Source organism: Suricata suricatta, chromosome X (assembly GCF_006229205.1).
Source record: "Suricata suricatta isolate VVHF042 chromosome X, meerkat_22Aug2017_6uvM2_HiC, whole genome shotgun sequence".
NCBI lineage: Eukaryota > Metazoa > Chordata > Mammalia > Carnivora > Herpestidae > Suricata > Suricata suricatta.
The window spans coordinates 40332239-40344924 of record NC_043717.1 but is presented as its reverse complement, the minus strand read 5'-3'; the positions used below and the strand labels follow the sequence as shown (position 1 = coordinate 40344924).

The 12686-nt window shown below is 53.6% G+C and overlaps 1 protein-coding gene across 3 annotated transcripts; it reads left to right on the top strand.

Annotated features, from left to right (window-relative positions):
- The first annotated feature begins 863 nt into the window (after positions 1-863).
- On the top strand, positions 864-8843 carry KCND1 (potassium voltage-gated channel subfamily D member 1). 3 transcript variants are annotated; one of them, XM_029929606.1, is made up of 8 exons: positions 864-3304; positions 5247-5409; positions 5512-5595; positions 5686-5784; positions 6056-6306; positions 7423-7644; positions 7970-8009; positions 8094-8843. In XM_029929606.1, the coding sequence occupies exons 1-7, from the start codon at positions 2184-2186 to the stop codon at positions 7986-7988; spliced, it is 1959 nt and encodes a 652-aa protein (XP_029785466.1). In that variant the 5' UTR covers positions 864-2183; the 3' UTR covers positions 7989-8009; positions 8094-8843. The 3 variants fall into 3 exon arrangements, with proteins under 3 accessions (XP_029785466.1, XP_029785465.1, XP_029785467.1); XM_029929605.1 differs by having other exon boundaries at positions 7970-8843; XM_029929607.1 differs by having other exon boundaries at positions 7423-8843.
- Positions 8844-12686: the final 3843 nt, after the last annotated feature.

Genomic DNA, 12686 nt, shown 5'->3' with positions numbered 1-12686 from the left:
CTGCCCCTCAGAGTGGGGCCTGCCTGAGAGAACCTGGTATGAGGGTGGGACCTGGCTTGTCCCATCTGCACTCCCCTTACCCCCACTTCACATGCGAAACCAGGATGGTGCTCCAATCCCACAGCAACAGTCTTGGTCAGAGCTGGGCTCCAACCCATGCCCCTCCAGGGAGCAGCTTTGGGGGTCTGGCCATCTAGAGAAATGCCCCCCACCAGTCCCTCTATCCACCCTCTTCTCCAGCCCTTCTACAGCATGGGGGCAGGGAGGGGACACAGCGCTGCATCATTCCCCATGGCACTCCGCTCTGGGGCCATTAACGGACGCCTCCCCATCGATCGGATCTGCTAAGTGCTGCTGATTCAGACGGGTGGGGGTGGGGGCCCCTGGGGGCAGAGGGGGTAGGAGCTGGGCAGGAAGAGGGGGGGAGTCCAGGAAGGAGGTGGGGAGAACTGGCAAAGCTCCCTGCCACCCCCATTTTCCAGATGACGCGACTGAGGCCCAACCAGCTTTGTAGGAGGCGGAGTCTCCCCAGGGTCCCTCTCAGGCTGTCCTAGGGGAGGGGGCTCTGGGAGCCACGAGGCCCCTCCCTGCCTCTCTCTCCATCTCCCGGCAAGCTCAGAGGGGCGGGGAGAGAGAGAGCCAGAGGAGGAGGAGAACTCGGGCAGCTCTGCAGAGGGGGGCAGGAGCTCCGGTGTTTGGTACCCCCAGCCCCACCGCTGTTGCCACTGCTGCAGCGGGGACACAGGTGAGGACAGCCCTTTGGGGAGGGGGTGGGGGCCACCAACAGCGCTGTCCTTGTCCTTCCCTGGTCCAGCCCCCACACCCTAGCCCATCCTGGGATAGTCCCCAGGGGTTCTGCTGGACCTTGTCCTTCCAGAGACCTAGCCCCTTCCCCCTGCCTGTGCTGCCTTCTCCTCTCCCAAGCCTGGCTGTGGCTGCTTCTCCTCTTCCTTCTCCTGCTGCCGCGGCTGCTTCTGCCGCTGCTGGCACATACCGCCAGCCCCTCGGGGTGTGGTTTCCCCAGACCAGCCCCCAACAGTGGGACGCAGCTATATCCCGGCCTCCGTCTCCCAGCTCCTGCAAGGCCCACCATCCCCCCTCCCTGGAGACACACCCAACACCCTTTCAACACCCCAACCCACTCTCCAATCCATTTTGGGGGGACCCCCCTCTTCTTAGTCTTTTTCCAACCTCTGGATGCGCTGGGGCTGTTTCCAACTTCCAACTGAGCGCCAGGGGGCTTCCTCGGGCCCCTTTCCTCCCCCTGGAACTCTGGAGAGGGTGGACCAGACTTTCTCAGCATCCCCCCCATACCCCTCTCTCCCAGACACCTCTCAGTCTCTGAAAGATAACCTAGCCCCATATCTACCCCTTTAGATACCCCACTGCCTTCTCCAGACCCTCTCAGAGGCCCCATCTCGTATTCCTTCCTCAGAACTCCTGTAGAGTGTAGACAACCCCCCAGGCTATTCTTGGCAGCTCTAGGAGCTCCCAAGACACCTCTCAGCCTCTTTACAACCTCCTGGTGCTACAGCCACCTCTTACATTCACCAACCCCTTTCCTAGATCCACGAGCGTGCTCCAGTCCCCTAATCTTTTCCCCAGAAGTCTTGAGGGTGTGGACAACCTGCCTCACTTTTCTCAGTCCCTCCAGAATCCCCCTCCAGTCACTCTCAGCCTTTTTCAAACACCTCTGGTCCCATTTCTAGCCCTCTGGATGCGCCAATTCCCTCTCCAAGCCCACTAAGGGGTCTCAGCCTCATCTTCCCTCAGAACTCTTGAGAGTGTGGACAGGTCCCCAGCATTTCTTGCCCCTCCTAGACACCCCAGACATCTCACAGGCACCTGCTGACCCTTCTAGAACCATCTCAGTCTCACTAAACACTCCCACAGATCCTTCTTGGCCCCTCTAGGCTCCCCTTTTCTCCTCTCCATGTTCCCCCTAGCTCTTTTTTCTTAGTTCCCTCAAGACATACCCCAGGTCCCTCCCAGACCCTCTAAATGCCCCCCAAGGCCCTACCCATCTCTCTAGTTCCTCCTGGTTCCTCTTGGCCTCTGTAGACACCCTCAGTTTGCTTGTGCGAGTGGCCCAGGGCCTCCCCAAGCTCCCACCATCCTGGAGACAGCCATACTCTCCTAAGGCCACCCCCCCCCAAGTCTCCGTGGGCCTGGGGCGAGGCAAGATGGCGGCAGGCGTGGCCACGTGGCTGCCATTTGCGAGGGCGGCCGCGGTGGGCTGGCTGCCCCTGGCCCAGCAGCCCCTGCCCCCTGCACCGGGGGTGAAGGCATCTCGAGGGGACGAGGTTCTGGTGGTGAACGTGAGCGGACGGCGCTTTGAGACCTGGAAGAACACTCTGGATCGTTACCCAGACACCCTGCTGGGCAGTTCTGAAAAGGAATTCTTCTATGACGCTGATTCTGGCGAGTACTTCTTCGATCGTGATCCGGACATGTTCCGGCATGTCCTGAACTTCTACCGCACGGGTCGGCTGCACTGCCCGCGGCAGGAGTGTATCCAGGCCTTCGATGAAGAGCTGGCTTTCTACGGTCTGGTGCCGGAGCTCGTGGGCGACTGCTGCCTCGAAGAGTACCGGGACCGCAAGAAGGAGAACGCCGAGCGCCTGGCGGAGGACGAGGAAGCCGAGCAGGCCGGGGAGGGCCCAGCCCTGCCCGCCGGCAGCTCCTTGCGGCAGCGGCTCTGGCGGGCCTTCGAGAACCCACACACGAGTACGGCGGCCCTCGTTTTCTACTACGTGACCGGCTTTTTCATCGCCGTGTCTGTCATCGCCAATGTAGTCGAGACCATCCCGTGCCGCGGCCCCGCGCGGCGACCCCCGAGGGAGCAGCCCTGTGGCGACCGCTTCCCACTGGCCTTTTTCTGCATGGACACGGCCTGTGTGCTCATATTCACGGGTGAATACCTCCTGCGGCTGTTCGCTGCCCCCAGCCGCTGCCGCTTCCTGCGGAGCGTAATGAGCCTTATTGACGTTGTGGCCATCCTGCCCTACTACATTGGGCTTTTCGTGCCCAAAAACGAGGATGTCTCAGGCGCCTTTGTCACCCTGCGTGTGTTCCGGGTGTTCCGGATCTTCAAGTTCTCCAGGCACTCACAGGGCTTGCGGATTCTGGGCTACACACTCAAGAGCTGTGCCTCTGAGCTGGGCTTTCTCCTCTTTTCCCTTACCATGGCCATCATCATCTTCGCCACTGTCATGTTTTATGCCGAGAAAGGCACAAACAAGACCAACTTTACTAGCATCCCTGCGGCCTTCTGGTATACCATTGTCACCATGACCACGCTTGGGTGAGTGCAGACCCCGTGTTGGGAGCTGCCCGATCACTTACACTCACCCTTTTCTGTAAGCTTAAAGTTAGAGGGGTGCCTGGGTGGCTGTTTGTTAAGCGTCCAACTTCAGCTCAGGTCACAATCCCGTGGTTCATGGGTTCGAGCCCCACATCAAGCTCCTCACTGGGATTCTCTCTCCCTCTCTGCCCCTTCCCCACTTGTGCTCACCGGAGCCTAAGCTACCGGCCCCCTTGTTCTCAAAAAAAAAAAAAAAAAAAAAAAAAGATTGGGAAGGTTAGACAAACGATCTCTTTTTCTTCATGTGCACTTCTGTTTGCTCATCTGTCAAAACGGAGGGAGTTGGACTAATCCCCAAATCCCTGGCAGCTCTAACAATGCCTTCACTTTCCAGGTCAGGAGTCTTGGGTTCAAGGATTGTCTTAGCTGCACTCTTTCTGTTGACCTTGCTTTCTCTGGGCCTGTTATCCCTTGTGTCAAATGAGACATGATGATCCCTTCATCATCTAGAGGGGATTCAGTGACATCACTGAAAGTTTGTTGTGAAAGTTCTCTGAAACTTTTTGGTGTAGGATACATAGGTACTGGCTTTCCGTCACCTCCTTTTCCCATCTTGAGGACCCATGTCTCCCAAATCTCTAAAATCATCTGCTGTATGAGGGTACTACCCCTGTGGCTTTGTGATTCTTTGATGTTCTCCAGGACAACGTATTTTCGACGTTATTTTTAAAGTGCCAATTCTTGAGAGATAACAGTTGGGATAAAGGCATCAAACAGAACCACCAAACTCGTGTTGTCTTTAAAGACATTGTCTAGGGCAGATACCATGTTCCTCTCAATTTCCATCACTGGGGTTAGGTATATAGTTGCTGCTCAGTATCTGTGAATGGACGGATTGGGTTTGATCAGTGCTTTAACAGAGGTACAGAAAAAATTAATTTGAGGTTTGTACAGACTAGAAAGTACTTCTGGTTGGAGGTTCAGAATTGGATCAACAAACAAATGCTGAGACCTGAGAGCGGATTGGAACTGGGTATTTGGGTGCCTTTTCCCCTACTGAGTCCTCACAACAACCCCAGGAGGGTAGACAGCTGCCTGTGCCTCATAGTTGAGGACACAGTCTGAGATGACACATCACAGACCAGAAATGGCCAAGTTGGAGAGACTTTTAAATGAGTCAAAACAAAGAAATAAGGAACAGCCATCCTTGGGGGAAGGGAAACACAGACTGACCTAAGCCCTAGAGGCTGGGACCACAGAGGGGAGGAGACCTAATTGGTCCCGTGGTCAGAACAAAAGTATGCCGTATGATCTTGAGCCAGTCACTTAGAGAATCTCCCTGGGCTTTGGTCCCCCAACCCCCACTCTGTGAAACAAGTTGGTTAGACTGGCACTGCTCCATCTCCATGGGAGAGGAGGTGGCTTGGAGACAAGGAGGACAGAGTTTCAAGGCTCCCCCCCATGTTTTCATAAGAGGACAGTTTCAAGGCTTTTTTTCTGGGAGAATTAAGAAAGGGTCCTACTTAGAGAAGGTAAGACAGATGTAAGCAAAACCATCAGAGCACTTCTCCCGCGACTCAGAGCCCCTCAGCTGACTTGTGGTGCTGGGATTCTCTCCCCAGGAGACTATATTTACTGCCTGTGACTTCCTCCTTCTCCCCTCTGCTTGGTATTAATAGATTTCCAGCTGACTCAGATGCTCGGTGTGCAGCTCAGATGGGGGCAGCAGATGTAGGGGCCAAGGGCCAGTTTCTCATTGGACCCCCCCCCACTGGTGGCCAGAGAGGTCTTTCCCCATATTTTGCAGAGCAGGAAACTGAGGCTCAGAGAGTCTCAGTGCCTGGCCTGGTCGCAGAGTGCATCGGGCTGGATGGGACGGAGTGGGAGCCTGAGGGGTGGGTGAGCACTTTTCTTGACCTTGGCTTACCTCACCTGGCCCCAGCTATGGAGACATGGTGCCCAGCACCATTGCTGGCAAGATTTTCGGATCCATCTGCTCCCTCAGTGGTGTCCTGGTCATTGCACTGCCTGTGCCAGTCATCGTGTCCAACTTTAGCCGAATCTACCACCAGAACCAGCGTGCTGACAAGCGCCGGGCACAGCAGGTAACTACCCCTTCCCTCTGAGTACCTTCTGTTCCCCACACCCCAAGCCAGTCTACTCTTGTGTTTACCCCCCTGACCCTCTGTCTCCTCCTCTCTCTGTAGAAGGTGCGCTTGGCAAGGATCCGGTTGGCAAAGAGTGGTACCACCAATGCCTTCCTGCAGTACAAGCAGAACGGGGGCCTTGAGGTGGGGAGGGGCCTGAACTGGGGTTGGGGGTGAGCAGTGATGGGAGGAGGAGAGGGGCCTGACCTCATCCCCCTGCTCCATCCACTCCAGGACAGTAGCAGTGTGGACGAACAGGCGCTGTGTATCAGGAACCGTTCCGCTTTCGAGCAACAACATCACCACCTCCTGCACTGTCTGGAGAAGACAACGGTGAGACCTCATGAGAGGTGGCACGGCAGAATGAGGGGAGTCCCTCTGCGGGCAAACCCGTCCCCTCCCTGGGACGGCAGGCTCACTCCTATTGGTGGAAATCACGCAGGGCTTCCTGGAAGAAGTTTGGTACAACTGAGCCTTGAAGGATGGGCAAGGGAAAGGAATCGAGAATGACTTCTGGAAAGGAAGGAACGGCCTAAGCAAAGGCCTGGGGGTGGGGTCAGTTGCTGTGTGGTACCTTGTGACCATGCCTTCCTGCTGCCCACAGTGCCATGAGTTCACAGATGAGTTGACCTTCAGTGAGGCCGTGGGCGCCGACTCACTGGGGAGCCGCACCAGCCGCAGCACCTCTGTGTCCTCCCAGCCAGTGGGACCTGGCAGCCTGCTGTCCTCCTGCTGCCCCCGCAGGGCCAAGCGCCGTGCCATTCGCCTTGCCAACTCCACTGCCTCGGTCAGTCGTGGCAGCATGCAGGAGCTGGACACACTGGCAGGGCTGCGGAGGAGTCCTGCCCCTCAGAGGTAAGCACCCCCACCTGCTGGCTACCTCTGGGGAAGCTCAGAGCTTGGACGAAGGGGTCTGAGATTTCATGACTTGGGGCCTAGCAAGCCAAGCTCGAACCTAAACTCCTCTATGCTAGGAGCTTGCGCCTATCTTGTCTGGAACTTGTTCTTCATTGGTTCTCTTTCTTTTTTTTTCTTTTTCCATTGGTTCTTTTTAACAAACATTTATTGAGCACCTATTACATGCCAGGCATAATTTTAGCCACTTTGGAGTTCCCTTTAGGAGTTTAGGGGTTGAGTTCACTTTAGGCCACCAGAGAACAGACAGAAATCCTTGATCTTCTGGAATTTGTATCCTAGTGGGATGAGACAGTTAATAAACAAAGAAACACAAAGATGATATAGTACGTTAAGTGCCAAGAAGAAAAATAAATTGCGAATCAGGGACAGAAAGCACAGAAGACGGTGTGATGCCGTTTAAATAGTGTGGTCAGGGAACACTTTGCTGAGGTTAACAACTTAAGGAGGCTAGGGAGGAAGCCATGTGGATGTCTAGAAGAAGAGCTGTCTAGACAGAGCAAACAGCCTGTGCAAAGGCCCTGAGGCAGAAATGGGTCTGCATGTTAGAGACACAGCCAGGAAGCTACTGTGAGTGGAGTGGAGTGAATGAGGGGGAGAGTGATAGGAAGTAAAACCAGAAAGGAACAGGGACAAGATTGTGTAGATGTTACTATAGATTGTTGTGAGGATTTTGGCATCGTAAGGAGTAACCAAAACAGAGAACGTTTTTGAATGTGTGCTCATTCTGTTCCAGGCACTACTCTGAGCACTTTGTATAACTTACCATCTCATTTAATCTCCACAATGACCTTATGAGGTAGAAAATGCTGTTATTCCCATGCTACAGATGAAAGAGAGAAGAGACATTTAGAGATGCTAAAACGAGACTAGGATTTGAACCCAGGACCATCTGACCCCAGAGCCCTCACTGGGCACCACCATAAGTGAGGGTGCAGGCAAAGCATTTAGCACAGTGCCAGCGATTCAGTTGGCACTCATTAAATGCCATGATCACTGTGGCAAGTATTAAGATGACCTTTTAAGAACCTTCTGTCTCCCCACCCTTATCCACAGCCGTTCAAGCCTCAATGCCAAGCCCCATGATTGCCTCGACCTGAACTGCGACAGCCGGGATTTCGTGGCTGCCATCATCAGTATCCCTACCCCTCCTGCCAACACCCCAGATGAAAGCCAGCCTTCCTCTCCTGGTGATGGCGGTGGGGCCAGCAGCACCCTCAGGAACTCCAACCTGGGCACCTCTTGCCTCCTCCCAGAGACTGTCAAGATTTCTTCCCTGTGAGCAGAGGCCTGCCCATCCAGAGGGCCCTCTCGATTCTTGGGGACTCCTTTCCAAAGCCATATTTTGGGGAGGTGGGGAGGGGCAGGCCTGGGGACCCCTTCTGCCCCCCACTGAGAACTATGCAATGGAGTTTCATGGAATGGCTTGCCTGGTGGGGAAGTAGCCAGGGAAGCAGGCAACTTTCCCCACCCCAGACAGCTGTTCCAGTGGGCGCTGAGGTGCTGGGCTTCCTCAGCCCCCCTGGCCTCCTTGCCCCAGCATGCTGGGACTGGCCTCTCTCTCCTAGCTGGCCTCCTACATGCTCCTCTTCTTGTGTCCCAGGCTCCCACCTGACATCTGAGCTCTGGCCTGAGGAGGAGAGGTGAGACACTCTCTTCTCTCTGGCTGGGCAGTGGAAGTTTGGGGGTTCAGAGAAGAGAAGCTTCACCTCTGTTCTGGCCTCTAGGAGAGGTCCCCACCTTCTACCAAGCCTGACAACTCCCCGATTCTGAAGCTTGGAATGCAACAACAGGTTTCATGGGCTGTGGCCTCAGCAGTGACCCGCCATGACCCCCCTCGCCTTGACTCAGGGGTCAGGCTGCCTCTCCCAATACACACAGATAGCACAAATGCCATTCCCCTTTCCTGGCTGCTGGAAATGGGTCCCTGCAACCCCGTCCTCCGCTGGGCCCCCAGCAAACTCTAGCAATAGCAGCTGCTGCCATGACATTATGCAAAGCCTCTGCCCAGTTTTCTGCAGCGTTTACATCTGCCCTAATCAGAGGGGCCACCTCTAAGTACTACTCTCTTCTCTGATTTGCTTCCTTCCTGGGTTGGGCTGGAGCCTGGACTGGCTAAGATAAGAGCCTAGCAGCCAGTGAGAGCCGGGCTATATTTGGAGATCATAGGCTGATTCCATGTTCTTGGGCAGGAGTCCAGAAGCATCAGGGGCTGAGGCCTGGGTTGCTCCTGAACTCTGGGAGTTGTAGGAGGCAGGTGGAACTTCTTGATCTCCTCCTCCTCCTCCTCCCCCACAACGCCTTTTCACATATTCCTCTCTCTTTTTCCTCTTGGGTCACCTTCCAGAACTCTGTGTTTGCTCTTGGGCTGAAATCTGGCATCATCTCAGGTTCCCTGTCCCCAGCACTGTCCCCGTGGAGCTGGTGGCTGACAAAGATGTAGTTTCCATCAGTCAATAAAACCTGAGAGGAGAGACGAGGATGAGCACCCCCTGGCTCTGGGTTTGGAGGCTGGGTTGGGCTGGGGGGTTGAAAGTACTCTGGTTTCAATTCCTTTCAGCTAGGAGAAGGGCTGGTGTGGGTACAGGTATAGGAGGTCAGTGGTTGGTGACACATTCTGGATAATGGGGATCTAGGAGAAATTAAAGACGGTGGCTTGAAGAGTTGAATCTACAGCCAGTGAGGCAGCCCAGGACGTCTTGAGACACACCCCTAGGACATCATCTGCTCCAGCTTTCTCACTCATAGATGGGGAAACTGAGACCCAGAGAAGCACAAGCTAGGTTAGAGGAGACTTAAACCCAGGCTTCCTGACAGCAAACGGCTCTGAATTAAACCCTAATTAAAAGCATCTCTTAGGAGCGCCTGGACGGTTCAGTCAGTAGAACATGAGTCTTGATCTTGGGGCCATGAGTCCAAACCCCACATTGGGCCTAGAGCTTACTTTAAAAAAGGAAAAAGAATTCAAGAGTAAAAAATAAAAAAAATAAAAAAAAGTATCTCTCAGTTTGATAAATTTCCCTTCTTTGTGGACATACCCTATACTCTGGGCTACTGGCTCTACCAGACTACTGTGTGACTGAGCTCTGTGGACCACTGAGAAGACAGACCTTGGATTTGGGTTAACCTGGGTTCCAATCCTGGGTGAGAGAGTCACTTAAAACTTCTCTTGCCTCAGGTTGCTAATCTATGAAATAACAATTACCAAATGTAATACAATACATATATAATAATTCACCAAATATTTATTTTTCATGATTTATTTTTGAGAGAAAGACAGAGTACCACTGGGGGAGGGGCAGAGAGAGAGGGAGACACAGAATCTGAAGCAGGCTCCAGGCTCCGAGCTATCAGCACAGAGCCCTATGTGGGCTCAAACTAGTGAACCATGACATCATGACCTGAGCTGAAGCCAGACGCTTAACTGACTGAGCCACCCAGGTGCCCCCACCAAATATTTATTAACTGAATATCACACGCTAGCCCTAGGGATACAAAGAGGGGTAAAAAAGACATTGTCTCTGATCTCCAGAGGTGAGCACGGAAGGCAGACAGTTAAGCAATTACACTGTAGTGTTGTAGAACTAAAATCGATGGGATTGCAGAAGCATGCAAGGAGATGGAGGGGGACCTAAGCCGGCCAACACCCAAAGAATGAGGTGGAGTTGGCCAGGCAAAAGGCAAAAGTATAAAAAACGTTTCAGGCAGAGGGAACAGCATGTACAATGACCTAGAGGTTATAGAGCAAGCCTAGGGTCCTTGGGGAACTTATAAATGAGTTCAGTTCAGCTGAGGAGGAGAGAGTGAGGCTGTGCTGAGAGCAAGGATGTAGAGATGAGGCTGGCTCACAAAAAGCCTTTGAAGTTATGATGCAGATTGTGACTTTAGCCTAAGGATAATGGGGACCTCTGCAGGTTTATAAATAGGAAAGTTGTGAGGAGGTTTGCATTTCAGAAGGATGGTTCTGGCTGTGGAGAGTGGATTCTAAGGAAACAATCCTGGTGGGAGGAAGAGCAGTGAAGAGGCTTTTGCAGTAGTCCAATTGGTAGGTGATGGTGGCTTGGACTACAGAGTGGTGGTAAGAGTTGGGGAGTCAAGAAATTTGAGAGGTAGAGTTGGCAAGACTTGGGCTTGACAGGCATGTGGGAGTTCGGGAAGAGGGAGCAGGCAGGGTTGACTCGCAGATTCTAGCTTGGGCAAAGGCTGAATGAGGGGGTCATTCACTGTCAAAAGGAACATGAAAGCTGTTCACATGCAGTGCCAGGCACATAGTAAGTACTTGGTGAACATTAGCTACAATGATTATCCTAAGTTCACATTTAGGTGTATAGTGCTGGACAAACAGCCAGTAGGAAATGGGATATATAGGTCAAGTAAGAGATTCAGGAGAAGATTCAGTGTGATAACTTGCACAGGCATTTGGCACACATAATAAGCCCAGGAAACATGAGTCCTCTCCCATTAAGTCTCCAGAGAAGAAAACACAACACTCTTTATGTAGTTATTCCTTCAGGAGTATTCCTGAATATTATTCCTGAAGGAAGAACTCAACTGAGGTCGTCATCTAAAGGAAGAAGGTTAGGTGGCACTGAGAAGAGCTTTCTGATCATCTCTCTTTCAGTCAACATGTACTCCTGAGACTGGCAGCAAGCTATCACCTCTTGCAACAACTTCTTGGCTCATAAGCTCATCTTAACCCTGTAACTACTCCCTGAGGTAGTCTGGGCAGGCATTATCATTCCCGTTTTGCATGGGTAATCTCAAATTTGAGACAATGACTTGCTCAAAGTCATACAGTTGGAATAGTCCATCGGGGTTTGGAACTGAGGTCTTCCTGACTCCAAAGCCTGGGATCCTTTTTGTTGCACTACCATTCAGACTAATTTATTGAGCACTTACTATGTGCCACGCACAGCACCAGGCCCTTGACAAGCATTACTCTTTGATTCCCTAAATTGGAATTATCATTGCCACGTTACAGAGAAGTATAAATTGCAGACAGGGGCCCCAGCTGGCTCAGTGGGAAGAGCATGCGACTCTTGATCTCGAGGATTGTGAGTTTGAGCTCCACCGTGGATACAGAGACTACTAAAAAAGATGTTTGTTTTTTTAATTGCGGATGGGGTGGATGTCAAATGACTTGTCAGAGATCACTCAGGAGGGGCAGAGCTACGATTAGCTCGTAGCTCTCCAGTCGCTCTTTACCAGGGATTTTACCCACCCCATTGCAAGACGCCGGCTGGTGAGGGTGCTGGTTAGTAAACTTGCTCAATCTAGGTAAGCTCAGTCTTGGGGGCGGTGGGAGTTTGTGCCGCGCTTGCGCACCAGCTACCGACGCGGGGAGGTCAACGCGAGGGCGAGAGCGCAGAGGTGCCAAAGAGGGCGTGTCTGCTTCCCAAACACCCAAGGTCCCCACGGTGCAAGTCTGTCCCAGGGTTGGCCGGTCTGACGTTAGTGACGGCTTCTCTTAACCAATTACCGCATAACTGGGCCTGTTGCCAGGGTGAAGCGGAGCCCGCCTCTCCACAGGACCGGGATTTGCAGGTGGGTGGTACCGGAACTGACGCTTCAGGGGGTTGTTATGCTCTGGGAGTGTTGATATTTTCGTCAGTCTGGCTGACTGCGGCCAGATTGGAAACCTGGCAGGGAGGCGCTTTCAAGTTGTCGTGCGTGGGGCCAGCCACGCGGTCCTGTCGAAGAACCTCCGCCTGCGAGTCAACCTCAGAGAGAGAAGAACCTGACAAGGCGGATGAGAAAAGAAAGGCAAGGAACGAGAGTGCAGACTTTGACTGAAATCTGAGACGGAGGGCACGGGAAGGAGATCGCTCGCTTCTGATTGGCCCGTGGGCGTCATCGTAGACCCACGCAGCTGCTTCGATTGGTTGGTGCCCGCAATTGTTTTGGCGGCGGCGAAGATTTTGCCCACATACTTCCGAAGGAGAGGCGGGGCTGTGCTCTGGCGCGCGTGCGCAGCGCCCCGGGGCCCCACCCGGTAGTTCAAGAACCTGCGAGGGGGCGGGGCGAAGAGGTGCTTGTTTTGGTTCTGTTTCGTTTGAAGCGGCAGGCCGGAACGAGCGAGCATAGCAGTAACCTGTTGGACTTGGAGAGGAGGCTACAACAAACTCGCCGCGGTGCCTTCGTCTAGGACTTCACATCCGGGTTCTCCTGCCCCGTGACCTGCGCTCCACCGTCGGTTCTTGAACCGGTGCCTCAATCTCTTTATCCGGGTCCCGCCGATCCCGTCGTGCTTCGCGCACCACAGTAGCCCCCTCATCCGGGTTTTCTCCCAGCGTGCCCCGCGCCGGGTTTGCTGGGGGGGG